Raw genomic sequence first — 27,879 nt, forward strand, 5'->3', positions numbered from 1 at the left:
CCACTTGTATGAGGTTCAACGTGCACTTAATAATCTCCCTAGAAGATCTCTGGGTGGGCGGACCCCATACGAAATGCTCTTTGGCATTAAAATGTTTGTGCCAGACCGTGATGGTTTAGACGTTGTGGCAGCTGCTGCAACATTTGACGTAGATAATCATTCTAAAGTGTTGCAGGATCTACAAAAGACCTGTGACAGCTTTGCAACTGAACATTTACCCTCTTCTACTTATGCAGCACTGCTGATTCCAGTCGCCGGCTCGCTTCCCAAAATCGGAGATCTGGTACAAGGAAAGCTGGAAAACAAAAAAGAATTTGGTCCCTCTTATAGTGCACCCGTTCCAGTGCTTGGGCTGAAGGGTACTCGTACAGTCATTTTAACACCTTTACCTGGTCGCAAAGACAACAGATGCATCTCAGTGGACCGTGTCAAGTTACACTGTGTGGCCGATTCTGAGTAGTGTCACGCCTGCTGTTTCGTCTAACGCCATTTCACTGGATCCGCTGAGTTCATCCTCGTCCACTGGTCCTCGTATGGCTATGGAAGTGATGGACACTGTAATTGACCTTTCACCCGTCCGACGTTTTTCTTCCACTATGGATGTCGAGTATACATATCCTACAGATGAGTCGATTAGTGAGGTGCCTAACAAACCTCAACAACATCAGACGGACCCGGCATTACCACCTCTCATTAACACTTTGAAGATCATGCCAGTTTCTCTTCATACTCATCCTCCGCAATTTCCAGTTTGGCAGTCCCGCCGCCGACTAAATTAAGCATTTTCTTTTCTTGGTTCAAAAAAAGGTACCTGGTCCCTCCATGGACCTACATTTGGTTGGTGCTTATCGTGATTTTCCTCTTCATGTCCATTGGATTTGTGACAGTGTTCTTTTTGCTCATCAATGGTCATTATTTGCCAGAACGCTCTGCTGTGAACTTGGTTGATGGAATTCTTTCCCCTCACATATCGTCCCATATCATGAAACGTGATAAGACCCTTGTGAACATATCAGCTTTCCTGGTGGCAGATGGCATAGTTGGGGACAAAGTAACCTTCGAAATTCACGGTCCGACCGAGGTGCTGAGGGTGCCATACGTGTTTCGCGTCTCATTAGGAGATGTGGTAACTCGTGACATACACTCTGACGATTGGGATGTGCAGGCGGTACATGCATTGTTTTCAGATTTAAAGTATTGTACTGCTTTTGATGCTGAAGATTTGTTTTTAAATTCTGCCAATTCTGCTGTTCTCTTTTGTTATCAACATTATGGGCATCTTTTTTTTTTACACTAAACAAACACATTAAGACCAGTTCTTAATTACACTAAATGGGAACATTGTCCTAAAACTCTTAGAAATAAGTTCACTTATTTCACCGACTATGACCCGTCTAATCCAGAATCCTATTTCTCTAAATTACAATTGTCGTCTCAGTCCAAATTTATATTGACCCACATAAAATTGATTTACGCTAACTCATTTAGTACTAAGTTAGCTACACAGGGTTATGATCACTGCAAAGAGACCGTTGATTTAAAATCGATCTGGGGCACGAAGCCTTGGCAGATTCAGGGAACTGAGGCTTTACATCGTGCCTGTTTGATCCCAACTCGGATTTTATTTTTGAATGATACCGTCTACCAAACCACTTGTTTCGGCCTGGCGACTGTGAAAAATGTAAATACCCCATCCATTCCGTCATTAGCGGAATACGACAATTGGAACTCTCAGACAAATTATACTATTGATACATCGCAAGCGTTGTTTAGAAATGAGACCTTCAATGTCTCTTAAATTGATTAATCCGGATGGTTGGAGTGGCAAACAAATAAAAACGCCTGCCAAATGCGTTTTTATAATGTAACACCTGGTTTCACTCAGACGAGACCGAATCCTCGTTGTCCGCTTACACATTCGGTCACCACATACTCAGTGGGTAAATGATGCCAACAATGGTTGCAACATTCAACTTTGGCGTCAGTGAAACAACACCTCTCACTTTTGTCAAACGATATTGATTTGGATGATTTCATCTTAGGCCCTAGGTCCCCTAGATCTAAGGGATTCATTTATGCAGCCTTCAACGAAATTTGGAAACTTTTGCAGATTGAGGCAGCTCTTCATCTGCGCCAAATTGATCAGGCCAATAGAGAGTCCTTGCCGTGGTGGATAATGTATCAATACACTTTCATCACACATTTATACATTGGATAATGTTTAATTTGTTATTGATGTTGTTCAAAGTGATGTATCTGTGTTGTATCATGGTCAAAATCATTTAAGATCTGTTATGCAATTTGCTTGGAAATTGCAAACTCTAAAAAAGGGGAAAGTGCCTTGGGATTATTTAAATGCTACTGCTTTGTTTCTGCCATTTAATCTAACTGATAAAGAGAGATTTATGTCCATGAAAGATGCTGCATATACACTATTGCATATTGAACAATTGGAGCCCTTGCCGTTCTCGGTAGCAGAAACGGACTCTGCTGCTTGGTTAATTCATGGGGTTATCGCTCTCCCTTTTTCGCTATTTCAATTTAAATCATGCATGCAACATTTTCCGATTGGCCGCTTTGAACCACTGGGTAGTGTCTTTCTCCATGAATTATCATCCCTACCTTTCACTTACAGGTGTCAGCGGGAGGATAAGGAAGTTTTTCTAACAGTGGAGTACTGCGATTTCACAGTGGGCCATTCAACGATTTGTAAACACATAAAGTTGCACAGCGCTTACAATGTATCGGCGCCTAATCTCGCTTGTGTTTTTTTTAAAGGAACCCCAGTCCCGTCAATTCCCGCTTTTACCTTGCTTACAAATGGCAGCTATCTTATTTTGAACAATCAAGACTGCTGTGGTTTACGGACAGGAATCCCGTATTTAGTAACAAGTTTCCTAGCGTGTAACTTGTTGTAGCAATGTGCTTTTCCCGCCCCGCATGTGAATCTAGATAGTTCCATTTGGCCTTCCATACCAACTTTGAAAACAGATTTCAACAAATTGAGCACGCTCAAAGCTCTATTATTCCAACTAGAAGTGGCTCTCACTTCCGCCTGAGAGACCTTCGAGTTACAGGTGGCAAGGACATCTAGCGGGATGCAGTCCCTTCTGAACACTAACCTCCCACTTCACTTTGGGGAGCTTATACATCAAATATTTAATGCGTCTGACACGAAAGGCCTTGCAATTTTTTTTAAACGTGTGGGTTCCAGCCTTGTGACTTCCTTTCAGACGGTATTTGGTGTGATACAGCCTTTTATTCATTCTATTTTTTCCAGCGTCTTCTGAGGCTTCCCCTTAGTATTGGCATTAGGTGGTCGAATCCTGCTTCTTCTGTTCCTGCTGCGCAACGGCTTTTCATCTTGTGGTAATGCACAGTCCAGGCCAGTTGCAGCTGTACTGTGATCGGATTCAACAAGTTTTTGGCTGCTTGCCATTAGCAACGCTTGGCGTGAGTTATGGATTAACTTTTCATTTTGTCTACTTTACTTGCGTGCAACCAGTGTTCTACTGTCAACTGTGCCCCTTCTATTGGGCTATGGATGTATGCCTCTCCAATACTTCATGTCCAGTCCCGGATTTTAACCAGTTGATGGGTCCCTTAGAGGCTCATGACCAGGCTTGTTCTGGGGATGGCCGTATGGCGCGTGCGGCAGCACTTTAAGTATTGTCTGAATGGGATGTCTGTGCGGCTGCGCAGACAGTCCTGCATCGGAGTTTCATCAAATATCACGCAAGTTGTCCAGTTCTGCTTTTGGAAGCATCTGATTACGAGGAGCATGTTTGTTCCTTCGACCTACTAAATTGGATGGCATCCCTTTTTTCTACCAACGATAAGTATGATTTTTTGGGAGGGAATTGCATTCTTGGGTCCACATACTTTGATGGATTCACCACCTCCTTCATAATAACTTCATTATCCCAGAGTCACCAGTTGTGTGTTTTTTTTTTTTTTTTTTTTTTTTTTTTTTTTTTTTTACTTTCGAATTTTTCTAATTTCTTTTTTTTTGTGTGTTTTTTTTTTTTAATTTTTTTTTTTATAAACGCTTTGAACTCTGCTTGGTTTCTGAACTGTTTTGATCCTTTGTCTATGTCCTATGACCTTACCAAGGGGAGGGTGTTATATGGCCCTTAGGGACATTGTCGACATTGCTAAGTTAGCATGAGCTTTGCTGCCATGATTCTGCTTTTACACACGTTACTACATGACTTTGTTTTTGCAAGACTCTGTGCCTTTCACATGAGAACGGTCTGCTTTTCCTGTTCTCTGCTGTTCCTGGAATTTAGTCTGACACGATGTGCAAGGTCGATAAACAATGCCCCTTGTTGTTCTGTTCTGGTCAGTCCCTAGCACCTAGACATAACATGGTAAACACAGCTGCAAAACTGAAGACTCCTGCTTTGATATTACGGGGTTGCATGTTGTTTTAACACACTTGGAGAAAGCCTTTCCATGGAGAAGAGCTCCGTTGTTCCTATGATGTAAACCTTAGATCCAGGCTTTAAAGTATGGGGTCTACTGTCAAAGCCCAGAGATCTTCCTTTATATAAATAAACTTCTTCCAGACAAGGGCAGGGCGGTTAGGCTTTAAAATCCTCTATCCACTGTCTTTTTATAATGACTTCCCCTTTTGTACTCTATGGAATTGTAACAATGCTAATTGTTTTGAGTTTATGCATTTTGCTGCTGGTAGTGACTCTATACTGTATTGTAGAGTACGATAGTTAAAATAAACATTTTGAACTATTTCAGTGACTCGGCCAATTCTTGGACAAGTACGAGTGAGTGAGCGAAAGGGTATGTCTTGCTACCGCGATTCCTGAGAGAGTCGGGAGTGTTGTGTTCTGGGTTGTCTAATCATTTGTAGCTTCGGGATTTTTGGAGAACGAATGAGACACTATAGCTAGTCTGTTATGGGCTTTTGGGGTACTAATATGATAGGCTGGTATACCCCTATACACCGAGGTCCTGTTTTCCTGCGCATAGTTCTGTGTAGGTACAGAATCCCCGCAACAAGTGCAGCTTCCATCAATAGGTTAACCTTGTGGATTTGTTGGGGTTTTCCAGAATGCAGACTATCCTCTATAAGCAGTGATATTAACGGAAGAGGAGGGTTAGGGGTAGGATTATTTTGCATTTCGTTCAATTTTCGAGACCAAAATGAGTGTCGCATTAGCTTAACACTTACCAACACACTTGGTGGGTTGTGGATCAAATCTCCTGCTGGGAATTTTGGAATTGTTTTATTTTATATAGCAATATAAAATCTCTGCATGCCATGTGGAGACGTCTCCAGTATTGGGGTTACCTTTAGCAACTAATGGCCATCCACTGTGGTGGCCAGTTGTTTCAGTTGGAGTAAAACAAAACTACTGCTGTCAGACTGCATCTCAACTAAAACCCCTCGTTGTGTTGATTTGTCCTTAGGCAGTGGAACTGTGTGGTCTTTATTGCATTCACAACAGTAATATGATAAGGCATAGTATGTAGTGTAATGCAGAGTTCTCCACTTTCCTTGATTCATGTTTAAGTATAGGACTCAGTCCAGGTTTTTTCTTTGCATTCTAATATATGTATTCCTGAATTTAGAATGGGATTAAACAGGTATCCGAATTGAAGTCAAATAGCAAATCACACATGTAACTGGGAACATTAAGAGCTCTGCTTCCTATTTATCTGCATGTGAGGTGACACCTTTTGTTTGCTTCTGCTTCTCCATTTCCCTGCTCCAGCTGAAATTGGTCTGGGAAGCAAACTTGTGTGCAGGCAAGCAATAACCAGATATTCTTTGTTTTGCAAATTAATCCTCCATACTCCCAACGCTCACTGTATCACTAATATTCAGAGCCTTGAATGCATGAGGCTAGTGTGCAGTAAGAACCTGAGATGCACACCGTATCTCCAGTTCCCATTTCCTTACTGACCAGAACACTGCGAGGTAGATCATTGACCTATCAGTGAGTTGACAGGATCAGTGTACCAGACAATATACAACATACCTTGAATAATATTGAGGAGGCAAGGCCAGCTATGAAAAGCTCTTGTGTTGGTGGTTGAGGAGTGTTGTACGTATGGATAGGCACATATTGTAGTTTGCTACTTGTTACTATTGTTGAGTGCAGGGAGGAGCCATAACCCACGAGAGGTGGAGTCTCAAATGGGTCATGGTGCCCCTGCTTGGTTTTGCTTTTTGGGGAGTTTCTGTATCTTTCTCACTCCTTAGCAGTCAAAGTTGCAGATGTTCATTGTCGAGGATACTAAGGCTCTAGGGATTTGGATCCAATGAGGAAGATGAAGCAAAAGTAGGATCCTGTTTAGTTACATTAGGTGGAATTTGAATTGTTTTAATTGCCACCGTTTATGATTAACAAAAGAACCCAATTTGAACCTTTCAGCAAGATTTTTAGGTCTCGCCTGGCGAACGCAGCGCGAAGCGCTGTCGCCAGCGAGATCTATTGTTGCTGACTTGCCTCGGAAGTGGGACAGGAGATGGGCACACGCAGGCTCTTGGCGGATTTGAGTTGGTGTACGCGCTTACAGCCACGCGGCGTGCACATCTCCTGTCCCCCTTCCCTCGCAAGTCAGCATGCAGTTTCACTTTCGTGAACATTCACTCGTTAAAAACGCAGCATTTGGGCATCCGCAGGGCTTTTGGCGCTTGCATGTAACGTGTACAGCTGGTGCTTGGTGCCGTGTTAATTAGGCTCGAGGCAGTAGTTTCTTTGTGAACGCGCTCATAAAGACTCGGGCCCCTCTCAATTCCTGAACTATGGCTATGGCGCAGTGGTAAAAATACAAGAACCACACCAGAGAGGTACGATGGACCGGCGCCACCTGTACCTTGGTACCCACATGCTGCGGTAATTACCTAGCCCTCGAACTCCAGTGCTCGCGCCCCTTGCGCCATTTCAATGTGTACATATTAACAGGTTCGAGCCTTATGCGCGCTCCGTCATACTACATGCCGCGCTACATCCGCTAATAGCGAACGGGAGGGTTGGTGCTCAGGGCGCCCTATACTGCCTTCTTCATTCAAGCGGGCCCATTCCTTTTTAGCGCTGAGAGCTAGGCGATTTGCCCAGAATCACCGGATGTTTGAGGGTCGGTGCCGAGACACGAACTGGATTCCCCAGCTTCAAAGTCCCACGCTCTAGCCATTATGTTGTGTTGCTCTACACAACGCGTGTAGTGTGCCTTGCACCCCTAGGCCGTCGCGCTATCACCCCCCCTAGGGACAGGATAAAGGATCTGTGATCCCGGCTGTCAGGAAACCCGATCTGGCTGAAGGGGGAAGCGAGGAGAGAACTCGCGGGCAGTCTTGCCAGAGTGTAATCCAAAGCGGGCCAGCCACCCCCATCGCTGGCTACCCTGGGGCAGTCCCCGGGCAGCTAAACATATCGGCATGAGCCCCCGGTCCTAGTGCCTGGTAGGCAAACCACTAATGCAAGCGCAATTCAAAGCAACAACGAATATTTCGCAGTCGCTGGGCCGGCATGTACTCCCGGGAAGACCCGCTGGTCAACTTGTACTCCGACTCGGCCTGCTCTCACCTGCTGAACTCCTGCAGCGCCTGCTTCGCCGAGTTCTACGCCCCCTGCGCCAACAAACACACACGCACCAGCCGCCCTCAGCCAGTGCATGCGTATCCCTCAACGCGCGCATGGCGTGCTTTCGCTTTCCCTCCCTCCGGCGTTTCAGCCCACGCTCAGGTTCTCCCGCCCGTTGAGGCCCCCTCTCTTCCTCCCTCGCAGCTCTCTCCCCTCCTCTCCCTGCCTCCTCTTCGACCCCCTTTTGTCTTACTCCCTGCCCTTTGAGTCACCTTCCTCCCCCCTTTGACTACCTAGTGCCTCTTCCCAGCGCAGCCACGCACTGCTCGGTGACCCTCGGCAGAGAGCAGCCCTCGCACGGCCACGAGGATGGAGAACACACTGCTGCTCAAGATGCTCCTGCTGGCGATCCTTACCGGTCAGCTGAGGCTGCGCAGGAAGGTGGGTGCCCCCGGCAGACACCCTCCCCACCCCCTCCTGGCATGTGAGAGTGATCGGCCGGACACCCCCTGCTGGCATGTGAGTGTGAACGAGCCTGGCACACCCCTGCTGCATGTGTGAGTGAGTGTGAACGAGCCTGGCACACCCCTGCTGGCATGTGTGAGTGAGTTGGAACGAGCCTTACACCCCCCCCCCTGCTGGCATGTGTGAGTGAGTGTGGACAAGCCTGACACCCCCTGCTGGCATGTGCACGTGATCGGCCTGACACCCCGTGCTGGCATGTGTGCGTGAGTGTGAAGGAGCCTGACCCCACCCTGCTGGCGATCCTTACCGGCCAGCTGCGGCTGCGCAGGAAGGTGGGTGCCCCCGGCCTGACAGCCTCTCCTCCCCCTGCTGGCATGTGTTTTGTGATGGTATTCTGTATCTTTATTTTCAGCGTGGTCCGCTTTCAGTGCGGTCCGCCTTGGGCACGCTTGTCTTTTCATATTATCAGAGCTGGTTGTAAATTGCATTAACTGTTCTCTTGACTCTTCGTAAATGAGGTGCCATGGCGGCGGTACCTGCCCATTGATCGCTCGCCTTGCACCCTGGCATGGCAATTCGCAGCATGACCGGACTGAGAAATCATAAGGGGGTGTCCCCTCCCAAACAGCCCATCTGAAGCTACGTACCTGCATTTACATTTAGTAAAAACATAATTTTCGGTCTATTTTACCATTGCCAGCACCTCCAAATGGGCCAAGTCCATAATGTAATCTTTTTGGCCGCCTTTGTGTGTGAATTCCCTTCTAGCTGAGTGTGCGGGTTTGTGTATTTCTTTAAAAGTGCATGGGCATGGATGTCTGTGCCACTCTATCTAAGTCAATCTGGGTGTGCGTGCGTAAGGCTTTTATGATTAAGATCTAAGAATCCGCCTCGGGCACCACACAACCCCTTCGTTAACGCCTTTCACAGCGCAGCAGTAAATGGAACAAACATTTCTTGGAAACCTACACGCGTCCCCGGGCGATTTAGGCTGGGTCAGTACTGCCAGCATTCAGCTTTTTGTTTCGTTTCTTTAATTGAATTTAAATATATTAATCAGCAGTTGAATTAACAAGACATCCTGTGCATTTGAAGGCCGCAATCACTGGAGGAACGCCTGGCCCACCTTTCAACGCAACCACGGCACAAGTTTTCACGTTTTACAAATTATTTATGATTAATTATTTTGTTATTATGCAACAATACTGTATCCTGCCGTCGAGATGGAGAGAGTAACTGAAACATTTTGCGAATGTTCGACCTGGCACCCCGTCACCCTGAGGTTAAGCAATTGTTTGGCATTGGAGTCTGGAGCTTGTTGCTTTCTATTGAGAGTGATTTTTGTGTTCATCGTTATTTTTGTGTAGCTGTCTGTCGGCAATAGGCCTCGCATTACTAAAAATTAGAGCTATTGGTGTTGCATTATTATTTGCAACGCCAAAAGCTCAAACTTTTACTAATGCGAGACCTATTGCATTGCAAATGCTTGTTTTTAATTGCCATCACACGAGTCAGTATGAGATCTAGTTTCTCATGCTGGTTCAAAAGAATGCTCCTCTGGCTTTCCAAATCTTCATATTTCAGTTGTCGATTATTGGCATCGAGCCCTCTTCCTCCCCCCCCCCCCCCCGCCCCTCCAGCACCCTCCAGCACCCTCCAAAACATGTCAAATAAAACGATGATGATGCTAGTTTAAACCCCTTTCTTATTTTCCGTGTGCCAAGTCTTGGGGGTGGGGCCACAGTGACGACAGGCACTGAAGGAAGTGGTGTGTGCAGTCTCTTCACTACACATGACGGTTAGGCTGGCCATCTCAGGCCGACCAAACAGTCATGCGCAGTGAAAGTACTCTCCAACCCAGCCAGGCAGCTGAGTTTGAGAGATCAGACACAGACTCCAAGTCTGTCCTGGAGCACAAATCAAGGGTGTTCAGGCCAATTCTGAAGCTGCTCTCATGCGTGATAGCAGCTTCAGGATTGGCCGCAAGGCAGGCTGGGAACCTGTGCCTTCGGAATAGGAGAGGAGCTTACGAGCGCGATGCGATTGTGGAGGGAAGCAAGTACGTTTTTTTATTTTTTACATTTGTCTCCCTCGGTTAGACAAGGTGTGTTCAACCTTGCACACAGTCTCTGCACAGCTCTCATACAAACAACCAAAGGTGATGTCAAGCTCCGTAAAATGGTGCAACCTCCAGTATCACTATTAAATCTCCAGATACATTGCATGTTAGTAGAATTGGAATAGTGCTCAAACTGTGATTGTCAGTTTAAACTAAGCCATCAGGAGCCCTATTTGAAGCTAGCATAACTGATGCATATATGGATGTTTTGTGAAATATTAAACTTTATTGCCAAATGGCTGTAGTTTCCAGTAGCACACAACTCCATGCTCTATCCAAACAAAAGTATGCAGTAATTTACTAACGGAGGATAATTCATGGTGCCCAAAGAGGATCACAAATACATTATAAAGCATAGTGTTTAGATTTACTATTGGTATACACTCTTTGAGTGACTTGCATGGATTGCAATTATATGTTGATAATGCTTTGGCATAATCTAGTGAGACCGCATTCTTGACATAAGGGCTAAGTTTAGGGTGTGAGTGCAGTGTGGACCTGTTTTACTGACCCAGTAACAACTAAACGGTGAGCTCCCTACAGTTTTCCGCGTTCATTGGTTTATTGAACTAAGGAGTCCACAAAAGCCTCTATGGCATCCACAAGGGAGAAAATGGGGTCCTGTCCTCTGCAGGCTCCCTCATTTGAGCAGGGAACAAAATGGCGGTATCTTGCCTACCCTTTTTCACTACTCTTTACTGTAAGATATGCATTTTCAATATGTACATCACAATGATAGTCTTCCAGGAGAAGAATAGTCTTTAGGATAGATGCACTCTTTTTCACTTCCACACTATTATACTGTTCTCTAGTAGTGTGGAAATGAACAAAAGACTGGTTTGTCCTGCTTATACGTACAGTAAATAAACTATCTGCCCAAAAAAAGGGGAATGTTCAAGCCATGGTCTCCCCCTGCACCCCTCTGCCCAACAGAATACAAAAAGCATTCAGGAGAAACTGATGACATGAATGAGTTTAAGGAATTCCTCACAAATTCCAAATTCATAAATATTGAGGAGGGAGGTAGACAGATTTTCTCATGGAATTTTTTTTTACCCCTATGTTAAGTGTGACTATTATAATCCGCCACAAGAAAAAACAGGCATTTGCAATGCAAAAGGTCTCGCATTACCGAAAGTTTGAGCTATTGCTGTTGCTAATAATAATGCAACGCCTATAGCTCAAACTTTCAGTAATGCGAGACCTATTGCATTGCACATGCTTTTTTTCAGTTTATTTACTTTTGAAGCAATTGCGGCTCCATGTTAAAAGCTAAAGCATTGGTGTCAAGGTTGTAACTAAAGAAATAGGAAAAAGAAAGGCGTGGAGCTGCATTTAAAAAAAAAAAAAAAAAGTTTTCTATTAATTTATTTTTTAATCAATCGCTGTGCCCGCGCATTAGCTCAAGATGTTTAAAGCTGAAGAGGTCTACTCCGCGATTGTAACAAAAGTAAAGAAATTGGGGGGAATAAAAGGTGTGTGGCAGAGTTTGGCGAGCCGCAACTAAGAAAAGAAAGGCACAGCCGCCATTATTGCAGCTGAGGCGTGACGTTTTGGATAAAAAACAAAAAAGCGTGTGGGGGGGGGACGTGTCCTGCTTGCAACAGCGGAAAAGAAAGGTGCGGCTGCCATTATTGCAGCTGAGGCGTGCCGTGCTGGTTAAAGAAACAAAAACATGAGGGGTTGGGAGGGGTCATGTCCTGCCTGCAACAGCTGGCAGGACAGTGATTCAGAAAATAGTGCTCACGGGCTATAATTAAAACATGTAGAGTTACAACACATGTAACGGGGCAGTCCTCATGTGAGGTTGCAACAGGTGAAAAGGAGGTACTAAGGAGGGACTACAAAGCCTATTGATGAATCAAAAGCCACCATTTACAATGACAGGAACAGGAGACAATTGAAAAGATGATCTGAAAATGGGCAGAGCTTAAAGTCCATACCTGAATACAGCATGTCTCAAAGGCCGCGCCAGCGCTGCCTTGACGAGACCTAAATGTGAGGTGGGGACCCACTCTACAGAACTGGACCTTCCGCTCTGCAGAAGGGAGCAGTAATGAGGTGATCCCAGGAGTTTCTCACAATCCTTAAGGTTAATCCAACCATGAGCAACTTGCCTAGTCCCCTCTTCCGTATTGGTACAAATCTTCTGAAAGAGCAGATGCCTTTTTTTGGCAAAGGGAGAGGAAAGATGAAAGATGAAAGGCAAGGACAGAGACCCAAACTGATGGAAGAACAGTTCTCCCATGATGAACTGAAGCAGGGAGAGATCTTAAGAAAAGTACGGGAACTTGATAACTTGTCAACCTAGGTAGGGTCACTTTGATTGCTATTGAACTACGTGTTAGTATTAAAGGATTTGGGTTTGTACCTAAACATCACCCTTTCAAGATTAGAAGAGAATTACACAACTAATTTTTTCACAGAAACCTGGTGTAGTAAGTGACAAAACATAGAAATTGGCATGTATGTGAACACCAAACCTCGTGTGCGATCAGTGACCGCATGAAAAATTAACGGCTCCTGAAGCTGCACGTCATACTGTACTGCAGCTGAACCAAGGACTGCAAAGAAAAGGGGTAAGTAGAACACAAAGGAATGGCACACAATTTACTGACCTCTGAAGGTGCAAAGTCTGTGACTGCCATGCTGGGGGTCAAATGTCAATGACAGAACAGAGTCCGTGGTGGTCTCATAAATAATAAACATGCTTGTTAGTCAGAGAACAGGGCAGTGCCCAGAGTATAAACCACAGACCATTTCAATTCCCCAAGTGATAAGACAGTATTCCATAAACTGGCATGCCAATCCTGACCTGGAAAGAACGAAGGATACAGCTAAGCTAAGCTGTGACCCAGATCCACCTAAGGAAAATGTAGGAGTTTGTTGTAACCAAAGGTACAAATTTTTCCCAACTGCAATGTAATGAAAAGGACAGTGGACCGAGCCAGTATATGAACCTATGTGCAAGGAGCCCGAGCCGAAGTAGGTGCATGAATCCATTGAGCCAGTGATGATGCATCTGCATGCGGCTTGCATGCAACGACCTCCGATTGTTGAGCCTCGCCTCGGACTCCAGTTACTCGTCGGAGCAAAAGACCGCCAACCAAGGACTGCAGAAGATGCACCGTCACAAAGATAAAACAACCCTCAAAGGATAACGTATATTTTTAAAACGCTCGGTCACCGTGGGCATCTTGGTGCTGAATAACAGATGTTTGTTACGTAACTCAGTGGTACTCATTTTATCGACCTCAGTTGGAAGGTAGGCCTGGGCAGAGTTCCGCAAGCAGCGGAGTGCGGTAGGTCGTGCCATTCGTGCTGATTTTTAGCCCTGGGTGTTTGTCCCGTGCTGGAAAATCAGCACGACCGGCACCTTGGCCAGCGCAAGAGGGCGCTGTTTCTTTCTGCCGTTCGAGTAGATGTTCTACTCGAGCAGCAGCTTCCTCAAAGTAAACTGAAGGTTTCTCAACGCAAGCAGTAACTGCAAGCTGTGACCGACCGTGTTGAGAAATCTTGCCGGGGGGTCTGCAGTAACTTAACGTTGGCGAGCGAGAAAAACCTCCACTCTGCGAAGCGGAGTTTTGCAGAACTTCACACACTATGCAGAGTGGGAAAAACTCAGCGGGCGTATCGGAATTTCACGCCAAGGCCTAATGAAAGGCTGAGAGGACACTGCTGGGATTTGAACCTGTGACCATGAGGTCAAACGGAGGCCCCCTACAGTGGAGGCATTAGTACACTAAGCCACCAGACCCAGCTAGCTGAGCAGGGCCTGACCAAAGGACACAAAGACCCACTGATCTGACACATTAGACCCAGTAACCAGGCAAAAGGGAGATGCCAGGTACAAGGCAAGCAGCATAGCATGTGCTCACATTCCCCGCAGTTGGTGGTAGTAACCAGGCAAAGAGGAGATGCCAGGTACAAGGCAAGCAGCCTAGCATGTGCTCACATTCCCCGCAGTTGGCGGTAGTGAACCCCACAGTTGGAAACTGGGGCATGAGCCAATTAAAGTGAAACGGCTCTCCTGCACCTGAGGCCCCAGAACCACCTACCTGGTTGCAGCTACAGCAGAAGAGTGGGACAGACTACTGCTCTGTTCTTTCAAAGCGTTTTATCTGAGTCGCGCCAGGCCAGCAAGGGAAAAAGCATAGAGATAAATATAATGAAAAGGAAATGCACACTTCAGAGCATGAGCCATTCTCTCTTGACAAAGACAGAAAAACCAGGTGGAACTTCATAGGTCTTGACTATTGGAGATAAAGTGATCAGGGTAAAGATTATCGAGAATGAGTTAGTGTATATCCACTAAGTGGAAAAAGAGCCTTTTCACAGTTAAAGAATAAATAAATCATTATTCGTCGTGGTGTTAGAGCTCTCCTCACATACATAAAGTTTGAGAGGAGGGAGACTAAGCAGGTGTTAATACCTGGTTTTGTTTACGGCTAAACAAATGATGGCTAAATACTCTTGAAAGGTAAATTATTTTTCATGTTGGTAGATTCAGTAATGCTCTCCTTAAAGCTTGAAATGTCTGACCAAGGCATTCAGGTTTCCCTCCATTAGTTCAATTATATTCGAGGAGTTCACATAAAATATACAAAAGAGAGGAATATTTCCAATTTATCATATCATAACAGAATAAAATACAATCGGGGACCTAACAAATTATAATTTCATTATGCATTGCAAAATTTAAAAACGGTATTTAAGAAGAAAAAGCAAAAATGATCCATATATAGTCACGATGCCGAAAGTATAAAGTGCAAGTGCGCGTATGTAGGAACACAATCTGTTACGCTATAGTGCAAAATCTGCAAATTGCTTTACCCCAATAAATATTCTAACAACTTCATTTATGCAATTCAAGTACCCTAGGTTTCATTTTGTCATGTGCAAAATATGCTACCCAGCAGGGATCATGTTTAATATACCAGAACTAAGCATGGCATAATAAATCTCTCTAAAAAATTTTTAAGAATTGTTTGAAAAATCAAAAATGTATAAAACATACTAATTCGGCCAGGGGGGAGAGGGGGAAGGCGAAACAGTTCCGGGCCTCCTCTGCAGTGGTGATGTTATACTTTAAAAATACAGGTCTTAATAAACGGCGTCAAAGTGGTTCTAATTGGGGACAGATAAATAGCACATGATTCAAATCTTGCACCAAATTTCCACATAGGTCACAAAGTCTGTTCTCCCTAGGTAATCCCTCCCATGGTCCTGTTATAAATTGCAAAGGGAGCAGATTCAGACTTCACAGCAAAATGGTTCTACGCACTCCATCGGGGAGATTCCATACGACGTACGATGTTTTTATTTTATACATGCTACCCGCCACTATTGTGTTGTTTGTAGAATGCCCTGAACACAAAGTAGTACCTCTTTTGCGACTGACTTTGTAAATGATTTTTTTGATTAGCGTTTTCAATTCAGGTTTTGGGAAAGGGCATACACCACTTCACCCGATTTTCAAAGAAGTCTAAGGCTTTCTCATAGTTTCTAAAAACAATGCGTTTCCCCTTTAAGCTAAAAGAAAATCTAATTTGTTACCGCAGCCCGCATAGAGCTTACATCACTTTCCAATAAAGCATTACCCCACCTTAAACATGCTGCCATAGCAAACACGTATGTTGAGAGAAGCCCGAATTCAAGCCGAAGGGCCGCTATGCTGACTGCACAGTTCAAATTACAAATTTGTCGCCAAATGCACCCTTCCACCTTCTTAAAAATTTCCCACTCTTGTGCGTCCACCGATCCACATGCATAGCTCAATACTGACAGGATTTTGATTTTATAGACAGAGAAAACATGTTCAAAATGTCTTTGCCTACAACATTTTATAGCTGACCAAGTGTAGAGGCCTGCAATATAGCCTTACTTCTGCACTGGCCAATATGATCACTGCTGGAGCACCCATTAGTTATCATGCCTCAATCTTTAAGGTTAACGTCTGTCAAGCAGATTAGTCCACTCCACATACTACGGGCGTGAATCTGAAATCCCCCCCACTCCACTTCCCCCGTCATGAAAGCTAGTCACACTGATTGTTGAGCCACTGGCAGAAATAATTCGAGTGATTGCTCATGTTAGGGGTTGGTGATGGGGCCTCTGCCTGGGAAGACGAATTTCAGTTTCTACGGATGACATTTTATTGCATATAGATGACCCAGAGGGATCCCTCATTGGGATTACAAAGCAAATGCTCCAGTCTTTAGATCAACTGGCACAAATTTCTGCTGGTCTTGTCGAAGGGTGGAATCTTGAAGGCAAGCTTGCCATGCCCTTTAGTTTTGAACACAAACACTTCAAGTACCTGGGACTGGTGTTTCAACCAGTGCACACGCGCTACACAGATAATCTTGACCCGTTGCTCCAGAATGGTGAGAGTGATATGTCCTATCGGATATTGGTTCCCTTGTCCATGCTGGGTCGTGTTGCTCTTTTGAGTGATCACACTTCCAAAGACAGAGTACATACTACAAAGTACGCAATACCTGAGGGTCATTTAAAAAAATAGGCACCATGACTAGGCGTTTACTTTGGCAAGAGGGTGCACCAAGCTCTAACATGACTCCAGATATCCACGTATGATGGAGGGATGGCCTTACCTGATCTACATAAGTATATTAGTTGCCCATCTAATTAATATCAACGGGTGGACTTTTGGCTCTCGGAATGAACCAGCCTGCAAGGTACATGGGCATGAATGGACACTAAGGGATATATGCATTTCTTTAATAGCGGTACTTTCCCCCTGCCATACCCTGCCTGTAACTGAAAATGTGGTCCGAATTTAAATTTAGCAAAGAAATAGGTTGGGCCAAAAAACAAATGTCTAGTGCGCCATTATGGGCTGGCAAGAGACTTGGGAGCGTGAATAGATTAATTGAATTTAGGGATTGGGGCATTATTGAAATCTCAACGTGGAATGAGGTCTGGGGAAATGGCATGCTTCCATTTGCTTGCAGAAAGAACATGGAATGAACAACTCTCTAGCTTCTAAATATTTTAAGCTGAGACACTCTTAAGGGCATGTATAAAGGGGTGACGCAGCTGAAACTAACTCATCGCCCTCAGAGAACAGGTAATGTGATACAGAGATACACAGGGGGGGGGCAGTACCCCAGCTGTATGCCACACTGCTGATGAACTGAAATAGGGGTTTAGCCAAAGTGAAACATAGGTGGACCGCGGAGGTGGGGACTCTGGAGGACAATGAGTGGCAGGAGGCTCTCTTGCATTCTCCAAGGAGATGTCAATGGAGGCTAATTTCCCACTGATCCAACTGAAACGTCTGCAACATATATATGAAGACTGGGATATCCTTCTTTGTATATGTGGACCTTTCAGGCCGTGCTGTACAATAAAATCTCAATAAAATTTGTTATAAAAAAAAATGACTGGGATATTGTGTACAAAATGGGCAGGCCAATGAGTGCCTTATGTATGCAGGCATTTGGGCTGACGAGAACCTTTTTTCATACATTATCGGATTATCCCTGGATCAAGGATTACCAGGGACAACAGAAAGACCTGGAATCAACTGTTTAATTCAACATAGAAATGAAGGCCTCCACTGTACTCCTGGGGTTATGAGGCATGCTTGACTTCTCTAGGTTTAAAAAAAATCTTTGTTAATCAAGACTTCACAGCAGCAGAGAAGGATATAGCGAGAATATGGGGCGCTCTGCTATACTTGCACTCAAGGAATGGAGCAGGGCATGAACTCCTGGATGGCTGCGTAGCTGGGTGTACCGGGCTCAAAGACAACAGGATGGATTTGGATGAAGCATGCTATTGTTGGCGGAGCAATGTGAAGATTTCCTGTTAATGACCTAATGCAGGAATGCTACTCTCCTGTGGTTTGTGTCGTCAACGCCCCATCTTTTGGGGGTGCTCGCGAGGGTGCAGGCATACAGTCACATAACATTATACCTGCACCAGTGCTCAGCTTGTTATCCCAATTTTCATTGCCAGGATTTCCTCTCGCTGGATGACTTTGATAACACAATGGCACGTTTAATTAATTAAAGGTAAGCAGCAATACATTTTCTGGGCTTTTAATAATGGACTGGCTGGCCACGATCTGCTAAACATCCAGGCTAATAATGGGTTGATGCAGAGTCATAGCATTCTCTGTTTGGGCTGCTTGTAAAGGCATCCTGCCACAGGGGCATGCGAAATGGTAGCTTCTGGCGGTCTCTGATAGGAATGTGACCTTTGTCACAATACAGTAAGTTTCTCTCCTACTCTTACTGCGTTATTGATACTCGCTGCAGCAGAAACAAATGAGTGTGAAGGATACAGCATCGACCTGTCTCTGCATGTTTACTTACCTGTTAATAGATGCTTTCTTAAATCAGCTGTTTGATACAGCTGTCAAGAATGGTGCCCATCTAGAGAAAATCAGCATTTTATAGTAAACAGAGGCCCGGTGTCAAACGTGGCAAAGACTGCTGTGTGAAGCCTGCGGTAATAGCCTATCCAGAGAAGCAAAAGGATCTTGTGGTGGAAGCGCAAACGGTGACTGTGGTTCTGAACAACATGGTTGGGTGGACACCATATCACTCAGTTGGAACTGGGGCTTCGTGCAGGCACACTGACATCTGTCTCAAACTCTTACGAGGAGAACTCTTTCTGGAAGAGCAGTAGCGTGAGAGGAAGATGAGGGTACTGTCCTGCTTGGCGCTGCTGGGCCTGCAGTGAATACCTTTGAGGTAATGCAATGAGGCAGAGAGCTGGAGAGGGGTGCCTTTAGAAGTGACCGGAATATCATTGCAGTCCTTGTCCACCACCACACCTCAGCAGCCAGCAACAGAACCTTTGTTCCATATGGTGTGAGTTGTGAGGACTTCAAAGTATCAGTCTGTATGTTGTGAGGTGAAAGTCAATTTAAAGCGCTGGGCTTGCAATACACCCCTTTCTCATGGATGCGACCTATAGTTGTTGTCTCCTGGGACCCTAATCCATGCACTTAGATTAATTTTGTGTGCCTTGTGCACTTTAGCGTAGCAAGGTGACTTCATCTTCCTCAGTCATTTGTAGGGTTCGCCTACACAACGCTTGCACTATGCTTCTGATATCTCTTGTAACAAAAACAAACGTTGAAAGGGGCTTGGAGTCTGCCTATTACTTACCATGGGTTGGCTCCCCTGTCACTCATTTCCTTTCTTCCAGTTGGTCAGCGCTTCCTCCTGCCTTCAGCTTCCTGCTTCCCTTCGTGTCATCTTTGCTGTGGAGCTTCAACAAAGTACTGCTTCTGACAGCCAGTGTGCTTCCGCTGACCACGCACTTTTAACAAACTTTATTTTATTTATATATTTTTACTTTCCAGGGTCCGTATTCTGTTTACTTGCCTGTCCCTTCCACCACCTCACTTCTGTCACTGCATACCCCTTTCTCGCATGCCTCTTCAATCAATCAGGATTATTATAAAGCGTGACTACTCACCCTTGAGGGTCTCGAAGCTCTTGGGGGAGGGGGGGGTTTGAGAGAAGGGGCAGGATGTGGATCTGTGGTTCAGCCAAAGATCTAGGTCTTGAGTTTCTTCCTGAATTGTGGCAGCGATGGTGATTGCCTGAGGTGCAGAGGCAGGGAGTTCCTGGTCTTCGGGGCAAGGTAGGAGTAGGATCTTCCTCCAGCGGTAGTCTTGCAGATCCCATGGAATGGTGGCCAGGGTCAGTTGGGTGGAGCGGAGATGTCTGGTGGGAGTGTAGGAGAGGCGGTGGGTGAGAGATGCAGGTCCAGCGTTGTGGAGGGCTTTTTAGGCATGCATGAGTAGCTTGAAGGTAATTCTTTTGTTGATGGGTAGTCAAGTCTCTCAAGTGGCTGGTGATGTTGCTGCAGTGTTGGATGTTCAGGATGAGTCTGGCGGAGACGTTATGGATGTTCTGCAGTTTCTTTTGGAGTTTATGGGTGGTGCCGGCATAGTGCGTTGTCGGCATAGAGTGTGTTGCCGTAGATGAGTCTGCTGCTGACGAGCGCACTGCTGACTTTTTCCTGGACTCGATGGGGATCTACTTGAAGATCTTACGAAGCAGGTGGAGCGTGTGGAAGCAGGAAGATCAAACGGCGTTGGTTTGGCGGGTCATTGAAAGCAAGTAGTCCAGGATGATGCCGAGGTTCGGTGCATGGTCCGAGGGTGTGAGGGGGGGTTCTGAGCACTGCGGGCCCCCAGGAGTTGTTCCAGGCAGAGGGGGTGGAGCCCAGGATGAGGACTTTGGTCTTGTCTGAGTTAAGCATGAGGCAGCTGTCCTTCATCCAGGTGGCGACTGCCTTCAACCCGTTGTGGAAGTTGCTCTTGGCGGCTGTTGGTTCGTCTGTGAGGGAGAGCTGGATGTCGTTGGCGTAGGAGACAATGTTGAGTCCGTGGCTTCTGACGATGGCTGCAAGCGGAGCCATATAGATTTCCCAGTTCGTTGCTGGCCTATCCGTCCCATCATCTTGCTCCAGTCACTTCATGCCCCTTCCCCTCCATTGCTAGTTGTAGCTTGCTTTATATAGTGCAAAGTCCACTGGAAGGACTTGGAGCGCTTTACTTGAGCGCTAGTTACATTACACAAGGACACAATTTTTACAGGCACAGGGAGATTAAGTGATTTGCCCAGAATCACCGGATGTTGAGTGGCGCCGAGACTCGAACCTGGTTCCCATAGCTCCAAAGTCCGCCACAGCCTCTACATGCTATGTTCCAGCTAGCTACACTTTGACATGCGGATAATTGCAATGGGTATTTGTTCAAGAATATAAACTACATATTAAGAATAGAGAAAATAACAATCTTGACTTGTTTATACGTACTTAGTTTTAAGTAAAAAAAGAAAATAGCGCTACGATGCGGTCTGGCCACGTCATATCCCTTTTTTTTCTTTTATCTATGTAGCATAGCAGCTGGCATTGCTGTGCAACATTTAACAGAAACCTAGATCTCTCGGAGGTGAAACCTATTGGCTTTGCCAATGCTTCTGTTATTTTATGGGAGCTGTATGTTAAAAATAGACCACTGAAAAAACATGAACCATATTGGCTTCTGTTTGTGTTTTGCTAATTACATCAACATTATTTTATTTCTATTACAATATTACTCCTTGCTCCATAACTAGACACCAGTATATTCAAACATAAATATGTGCTATTATAGAACATTTCAGTCTAAAACATGATGTGGTAGAAATTGTTTAACCAGACATAATTTGCCTTTTCCAGAGTCTCTTAAAGATGTTCCAAAACAACATGATGGTGGACCTCTGTTTGCCAAACTGCGGCATCCCTGCACTGGTAAGTCTCACATACTGTGTCAGATGATTTAACATTAACTTAAATCCTTTTTCCATTTGAGTTCTTTCCAAGTTCATGTGGGTGTCTCTATTTTATTTGCACTTTTGTGAAGGAGCTATGTAGATTGGGGCACGATTCCCCTGCCATTGTACCACAAACACCTGTCCTGGACCAATTTGATGCCTGTACCTTCTGTCTGTTTTAGCCTGGCAGGAAGAAAGAAAAGGAGATTAGGATGGTAGTAAGTGGCCCGCCCACTGACGGGTGATGGTGACACCCCAGCTCCCCTCTCTGGGGATACATTGGGGAGTAGGGGACCACTCAGATCACTGCTGTATTTAAGGGCACCAAGCTTATTCCCCCCCCCCCCCCCTCCCCCATTATTACCTTCACAGGGACATGCAAGCATTGACACAGTAAATCAAGGGAACTGCTACAATTCTTTATTTTGTTAGACCATAATGATCACTTCTCCACATATTCACATTTACAAGGTTCTGAAACAGTATTACAAACTTGTAGACCCTGTAATTAACTTTCATACAGACCCATGTTAAGAACTGACCAAGGCTTCTGCAGCTTAGAGTTTGTAACTCTCAAAACAGTTAACCACAGACACATATGGGGGTGTCTGCAGTCCGTATTTGTGCTTCCTTGCAAACCATTCAGTTCCACCTTCAAGCTTTGGGAGAGGAGCTGCTAAGGCAACAGGAGGTTAGGCAGGGAACTGAAGCTATTTGGATATGGTGCAAAGGCGAATCTGCTCCAAAAAAGCTGCATTATCACACTAAGCACATTGCACTGCTATCAGGCGTAGTAAAGGGGCCTTCCATAATAACAAGTGGCATGCCTGAAAATGTAAAAAAAATAATGTTTTTTATGTACTGTTCATACTATATAACTTTGATAATCGGTGTGGGAACTTGTTGCTACTATCTGTGATGAAGTATTGTTTCATTAGGTTCGATTCTGTAGCTTGCCCTGGTGAATCCCAACAAAATAAAATTGGCCTTTAAAATGGTTTAAACTTATAGGATTATTTTTAAACCAGTCCATGTTGGAAGCTCTACTTTTATAATCCAAAGCACCTATTTTTAGGTCGAAGCATACAGCTGCGTTGTCTGGTTTATTAAAGACTTCTTCAGGACATTCTGAAAGCTGACCTAAGAATGCATTCCACCCATTGCTTACCATTGGCTTTGTGGTTTTCAACTCAAATTTGCTTGCCTTCTATTTGCTGGTTTTATTTGTTTTAGGCTGTTTAGCATGTCTTTTTCCTTCCTGTGTAGTGTAGCCTATTTACTATATTCTTCCACGCGTGCTCTCTTTCTGTAAACAGGCCTTTTAATTTTGTTCTTATCTTGTCAAATTTGCTGTACACATAGACGGAGGTCAAATGTCAGGCTCTGTCTTCTGTACAAGTCTTCACCCCCCACTTTCAATTTTATTTTGTTTTGTAGGAACACTGCTTTTTCAATGTCATTGACTCTGTCCCAATGATGATCCTGTATAGCTTTGCACTGGAGTAGAAATGTCAAAAGGTTTCATACTTTGGCATGTCTTTTCACACTCTAAGTGGGATATTCAGGTCACAATTAGTAGACCCATCCAGGCCATTTGACAGCTAAAGATACTGTTCTTGTTTCCATGCTGTACTTGTTGGTATTTTCACTGTACGCTTGATTCAGGAGAGCATTGCTTTTTCATTCACATTTGTAGCTCAGTTCTCTAAAACTATTCTACTTAGATTTTGTACTTGGGAGTTTTTAACTGCCAGGACATGTAAAACTGAAGTCATTTTTCACTGTTGTATGGCCCATCTCTCCAGTTGACTAAGACAGGGTTATGTTATTACATTTAATAAGTGCTAACTATAGATTGGGAGCAGATAGAGATCTGCTGTTTACACTCAAATGAATTGTAATTAAAATTTAATGGGGAGGTCAGTTTTTAAGTTAAAATTCTGAAAATGCCACTTTTATAAAGTATACAAATGGGGATGAATGAAGTGCTTGAATTAATCTCAGCGTTACAACAAACAAATGATGGATGGAATGCTGACAATGAAGACATTCTCCCCCAGTCAAGAGATCTGGGTTAAATCCATCGTTCTTTTGCCCACTACGCCACCCCAGTTCAGACATGGCCATATGCAAATCGTAACGTGAATTAATCTCAGCCACTGGTAATTACTCAGTGCAGCATCGCAGTCCATTGTTCTTTTGCACACCATGCCACCTCAGTTTGGACCCAGCCATATATGCAAATCAGTCTTGACCCATCTCCTGAGGTAACAGTCAAGCCCAAACTCACAGGCCAAGTCTGAACCAGAACACAAGCAACCCAGGGCCGGTTTCGCTGGACTGTGGTGTGACCACGAGTAATTACCAGAGACTGAGATTAATTCAAGCATTCCACCCATCACCTTTTTGTATACTTTTAATAAATTGGCATTTTCTTGTCTAAACCAACTATGCCTTTCAGCCAGTCTCCTTGGTCACATGACTGAATAGCTCTGCTGTTGGGATTTGTGTATTGCTTCCAGAGAGGGAGACAGAGGGGGGTTGGGTGTGGACAGGATAGGCCAACCTGGCAGGATGGCTGAGGAGGGGCTGTACCCAGCCTCACGTACACTTCAAACTGCTTTGCCTACAGCACACACAAAGGAACCTGACAAAAACCCTCACCTGCCTTTTTTCACCCTAGACACTTTGGAGCCTGGACCAGTGCAATGGAAGGGGGGAAGAACTGACCATAACTAGTTTTGGGAATTCCCCCACACAAAAGCTGGCACCAGGTATAAAAAGAGGACCTTCAGAACCACTCATCAGAACACTCCCAGGCCGGTGGAAGATTCAGAACAAGGACTACCTTGCTCCCAGAAGAAGAAAGATTGGACATGCTTGCCTTGATCCCAGGCTGCCGAGAGTGACTCCAAGGGTCAGTTGGCTCAACTCCTGTTTGAGCTACAGGGACCCCACAAGCTTCCAGATGCCTGCCTTACAACTGACCAGTACCAACTGGACCTGCATGAGCCCTACTGCCTCATCCCCCTGATGACCCCACTAGGAACTAATCCCTTTGCTGGCATCAGAGCACACTCGGCCTTGCCTAACTGAAGGTTCCATCAGATCCAACGCAAAGTGACTCGGGCCCTACAAAACCATGCAGAGCCCTTCTGAATGCGTCACTGAATCCAAAGCCGAACAACGCAAAGCCTCATTTCAAAGCTGAACGCTTCATCGGGACTGATGCAAAGTGATGTGAATCCCTCCAATTCCGCTTTATCAAAGCATTATTTAAAATGCGGGGCAGCAAAAAGGAAAAAGTCTGAGTCGGATGGAGTTTTGTTTGCTATCAACTACTGCTTGTGAAGAAGAGTCTGTCTTCTAGCATAACTACATTTTTGTAAATAGGGAATTGGACTGTATCCTGGTAAGTGTTGGCAGCTTGCATTGGTGATCCCTACCACAGAAAATGTGAAAAAACACAAACCAGTAGCCAAATACTAAATTTGCTGATATATATATTGCATTACAAACAGACTTTCCAATTCTGTATCATTGCAAGTAAGACCTCGCGCAAATACCCTGTGCGAAAGTCTTTGAGAGAAAGAGGAATGGGGGTTTGGCAGGGGAACGTAACAAAGAGGCAATTGGATCCAGAATATGACACTGCTGGAGGAAGCAGCAGAAAAGAGCAGTGCCGTTCTTTGGAGCTTTAGTTAAGTGGGGACCTTGCCAGTATCTGCAGTCATGAAGTTTTTTGCTCGTATTCTAATACACAACGCTTTCATTTTTATTTATCACTGTTGGGGGCGAATGCGCTTAGTTTTGCAATGAAAATAGAAAGTTTGAGAAACAGTGACTTGAAACAACTTGCATATTATACTCAGTGGGCTTGGTCCGAAAGCCCTAAGTTTGTAACTGCAGTTTGCAGTTTTGTGAATGGCAGTTACTAAAGTTGTACATGAATGACTTCAACAATGGCATGGTATTACTTTAATTATGCACTATGTCTGTTTGCAATCATGCAATGTTAAAACCAGAAAATCCCCGGGTATGTATGAAGATGCCATATACTAATGAAGCCCAGGAACATGTTGTTAATAGCCGGGAAAATGGCAGCTGGGATTTGGACCATTGGAACACACAGTAGATTTTGTCGTTGTACATCAGAAGTGCCTGAGGGTTGTGAATGCTGCTCTGTAAGTCAATTGTTTGTGGTTAAGATGTGGTTTGAGACAGAGGAGTAATATATGCTTGTACGAAGGTAGTGCAGTATGATGGTGGTTTTTCCACGAATAGTCACAGTTCTAGCATTTATTCAGTGCCACGATAACCCACACAAGGCATTTCAATCTTGAGATGGATTTGGTGATGGAGAGTTACTAGGGATTTTATAGAACCTTCATCAGCTGAAATGCTTTCTTTTTTGTATAGTGTTTACACATTCGGTGATAAACATGGGGCCTCTTCATAGAAAATCTCCAACTCGATGACGCAAGAGTTCTTATTTTTGGTAACTATGAAGAGCTGTGTTTGGTTCATATTTTGTGTCGATGATCAAAAACATTGCTAGCGCCCATCTATGTATTTGGTATGAATGTATGCTTGTACAGAAAGGGATAGATGCATGGACTGTATACTTTCTCGACTCTTTTCTGGCATTCTCAATCAAACCCCTGGCCTTTGTAATAAGGCAGGACCTTGGTAATTGGTGGTCCAGTTCAAATCTTTTCAATATGACGTTTAGCGCACTATTAATACTGAGTGCATCTTGTTCCTGCCATAACGGCTGGCAATTCGATCACTCAATCGAACAGCATTTGTAAAGCACAACGCTTTCGCCCCTAGCGGTATCTGGGCGCTGTGCCTCCGTCGAAGAGCTAGGTCTTGAGTCTCTTTCTGAAGTCTGCCAGCGGTGGGGTGGGGAAGGTCGATCCAGGTCTTAACAGCGATGTAGAAGGAGTGGCCATGGCTGGGACGGATGCGGGGAGTGTATGCGAGGGCAAGTGAAAAGGAGTGCAGTTGTCTAGCAGGTTGGTGGAAGTTCAGTCGATGGTTAAGGTAGGCAGGTCCTAGGTCATAAAGGGCTTTGGAGGCATGCGTGAGGATCTTGAAATGGCATCTTTTCTGAATGGGGGAGTCAGTGGAGGTCTCTCAGGTGGGGTAATGTTTTGTTCGTTTGGTGACGTCCTGTATGATTCTGGGTGCAGCGTTCTGTATGGTCTGGGGTCTTTTGAGGAGCTAGGTGGAGATATGGGCGTACAGGGCATTGCTGTAGTCGAGGCTACTGGTGATGAGTGCCTGGGTGACTGTGTTTGTTGGAATCCATCTGAAGATTCTGCTGAGCATGCGAAGTGTGTGGAATTGGTCATTTGTGTTGGGTTTTTAAGACCAACTGCAGCAAATCTGATCTGACCAATAATAAATACTTAATTCAGCAGACTAGTAGATGGCCCCGCTTTTTCAAAACCTAATGTACTTGCGAGTCGAGTGTATATTGTGCAGTAGTCTGATCTTTCACTTGAGCAATTTGAAGGGAGAAACCAAATTGCATAGTTGGTGGTCAATGCTCCTAGCTTTGATGCGAGGATGGGAATCTTGTTTGAAGAGAAACATGCCATGGTACTAAGGATTTGTTAGATTCCTGACTGATGTTTGTGAACATTCACATGGGTAGATCGAATCCACCCTTGAAACGTGATACTCCGTATTCCGCTATAGTATTGTCGATCCTTGGCATGGCCTTATATCGTACAGCTGCACTGCAATATGTTGTCTCCCTGCTGGAATGAACTCCATCAGGGATGGGATGCACTGTGACAACACCTGGTTTATAAGAGTTATGATTCTAGGTTTGTGGCTCTGTAAATGAAATGACAGCCCTATGGCAATTGCAACCATTCCTAAACCTTAATGAATAGGGAAGAGGATGTGGCGTAACAGCCATAGCTGCCGACTGTGAAAATATAGAACCAGGTGCGAGTCACTGCGTCTGATCAACATCCTGTGATTCTGGGCAAATCACTTAATCTCCTCATGCCTAAAAAATTAAAATCAATGTCTCCTTGTGTGATGTAACTGGTGCCCAGGTGGAGTTTGTGCTATATAAAACTGTAAACAAAAAATATATTGAAAAAGAAAATGAAACCTTGTTAGTTTATTCCCTTGCTGTGTTTAGCTGGTGGGAAGTAATCTTGTTAACATGTATGGTGCCAATCAAACCCGACTTACTAGATGGCTTATCAAAATGTTCAGTTTCCTAAACTCTTATCAGATTATGTAACGCTGTATTTGTCTGGACAGGTGAAGGTGCTCTGTTCTTATTCGCTGACTCTGGACAGCAGCTGTTTGAAGTGAAGGCATTTAATGAAGAATATCATTCCTGGTTAATTGGTCAAACAGTTCAGCATGGTGAGTAACTGTAACACTCCTGATTCTTTAGCCTAAACCAGTA

At 44.7% G+C, this 27,879-nt stretch overlaps 1 protein-coding gene across 1 annotated transcript in view; it reads left to right on the forward strand.

The window, feature by feature from the left end:
* RNASEH2B (ribonuclease H2 subunit B) overlaps nt 1–27,879 on the forward strand; it is a 247,040-nt gene that overhangs the window by 17,673 nt on the left and 201,488 nt on the right. Inside the window, exons 2-3 of the mRNA XM_085621944.1 lie at nt 21,346–21,417; nt 27,729–27,836. Coding sequence (XP_085478070.1) covers nt 21,346–21,417; nt 27,729–27,836 — 180 coding nt within the window. The remainder of the gene's footprint in view (nt 1–21,345; nt 21,418–27,728; nt 27,837–27,879) is intronic.

The sequence above is a fragment of the Triturus cristatus genome, chromosome 8 (genome assembly GCF_964204655.1).
Source record: "Triturus cristatus chromosome 8, aTriCri1.1, whole genome shotgun sequence".
NCBI lineage: Eukaryota > Metazoa > Chordata > Amphibia > Caudata > Salamandridae > Triturus > Triturus cristatus.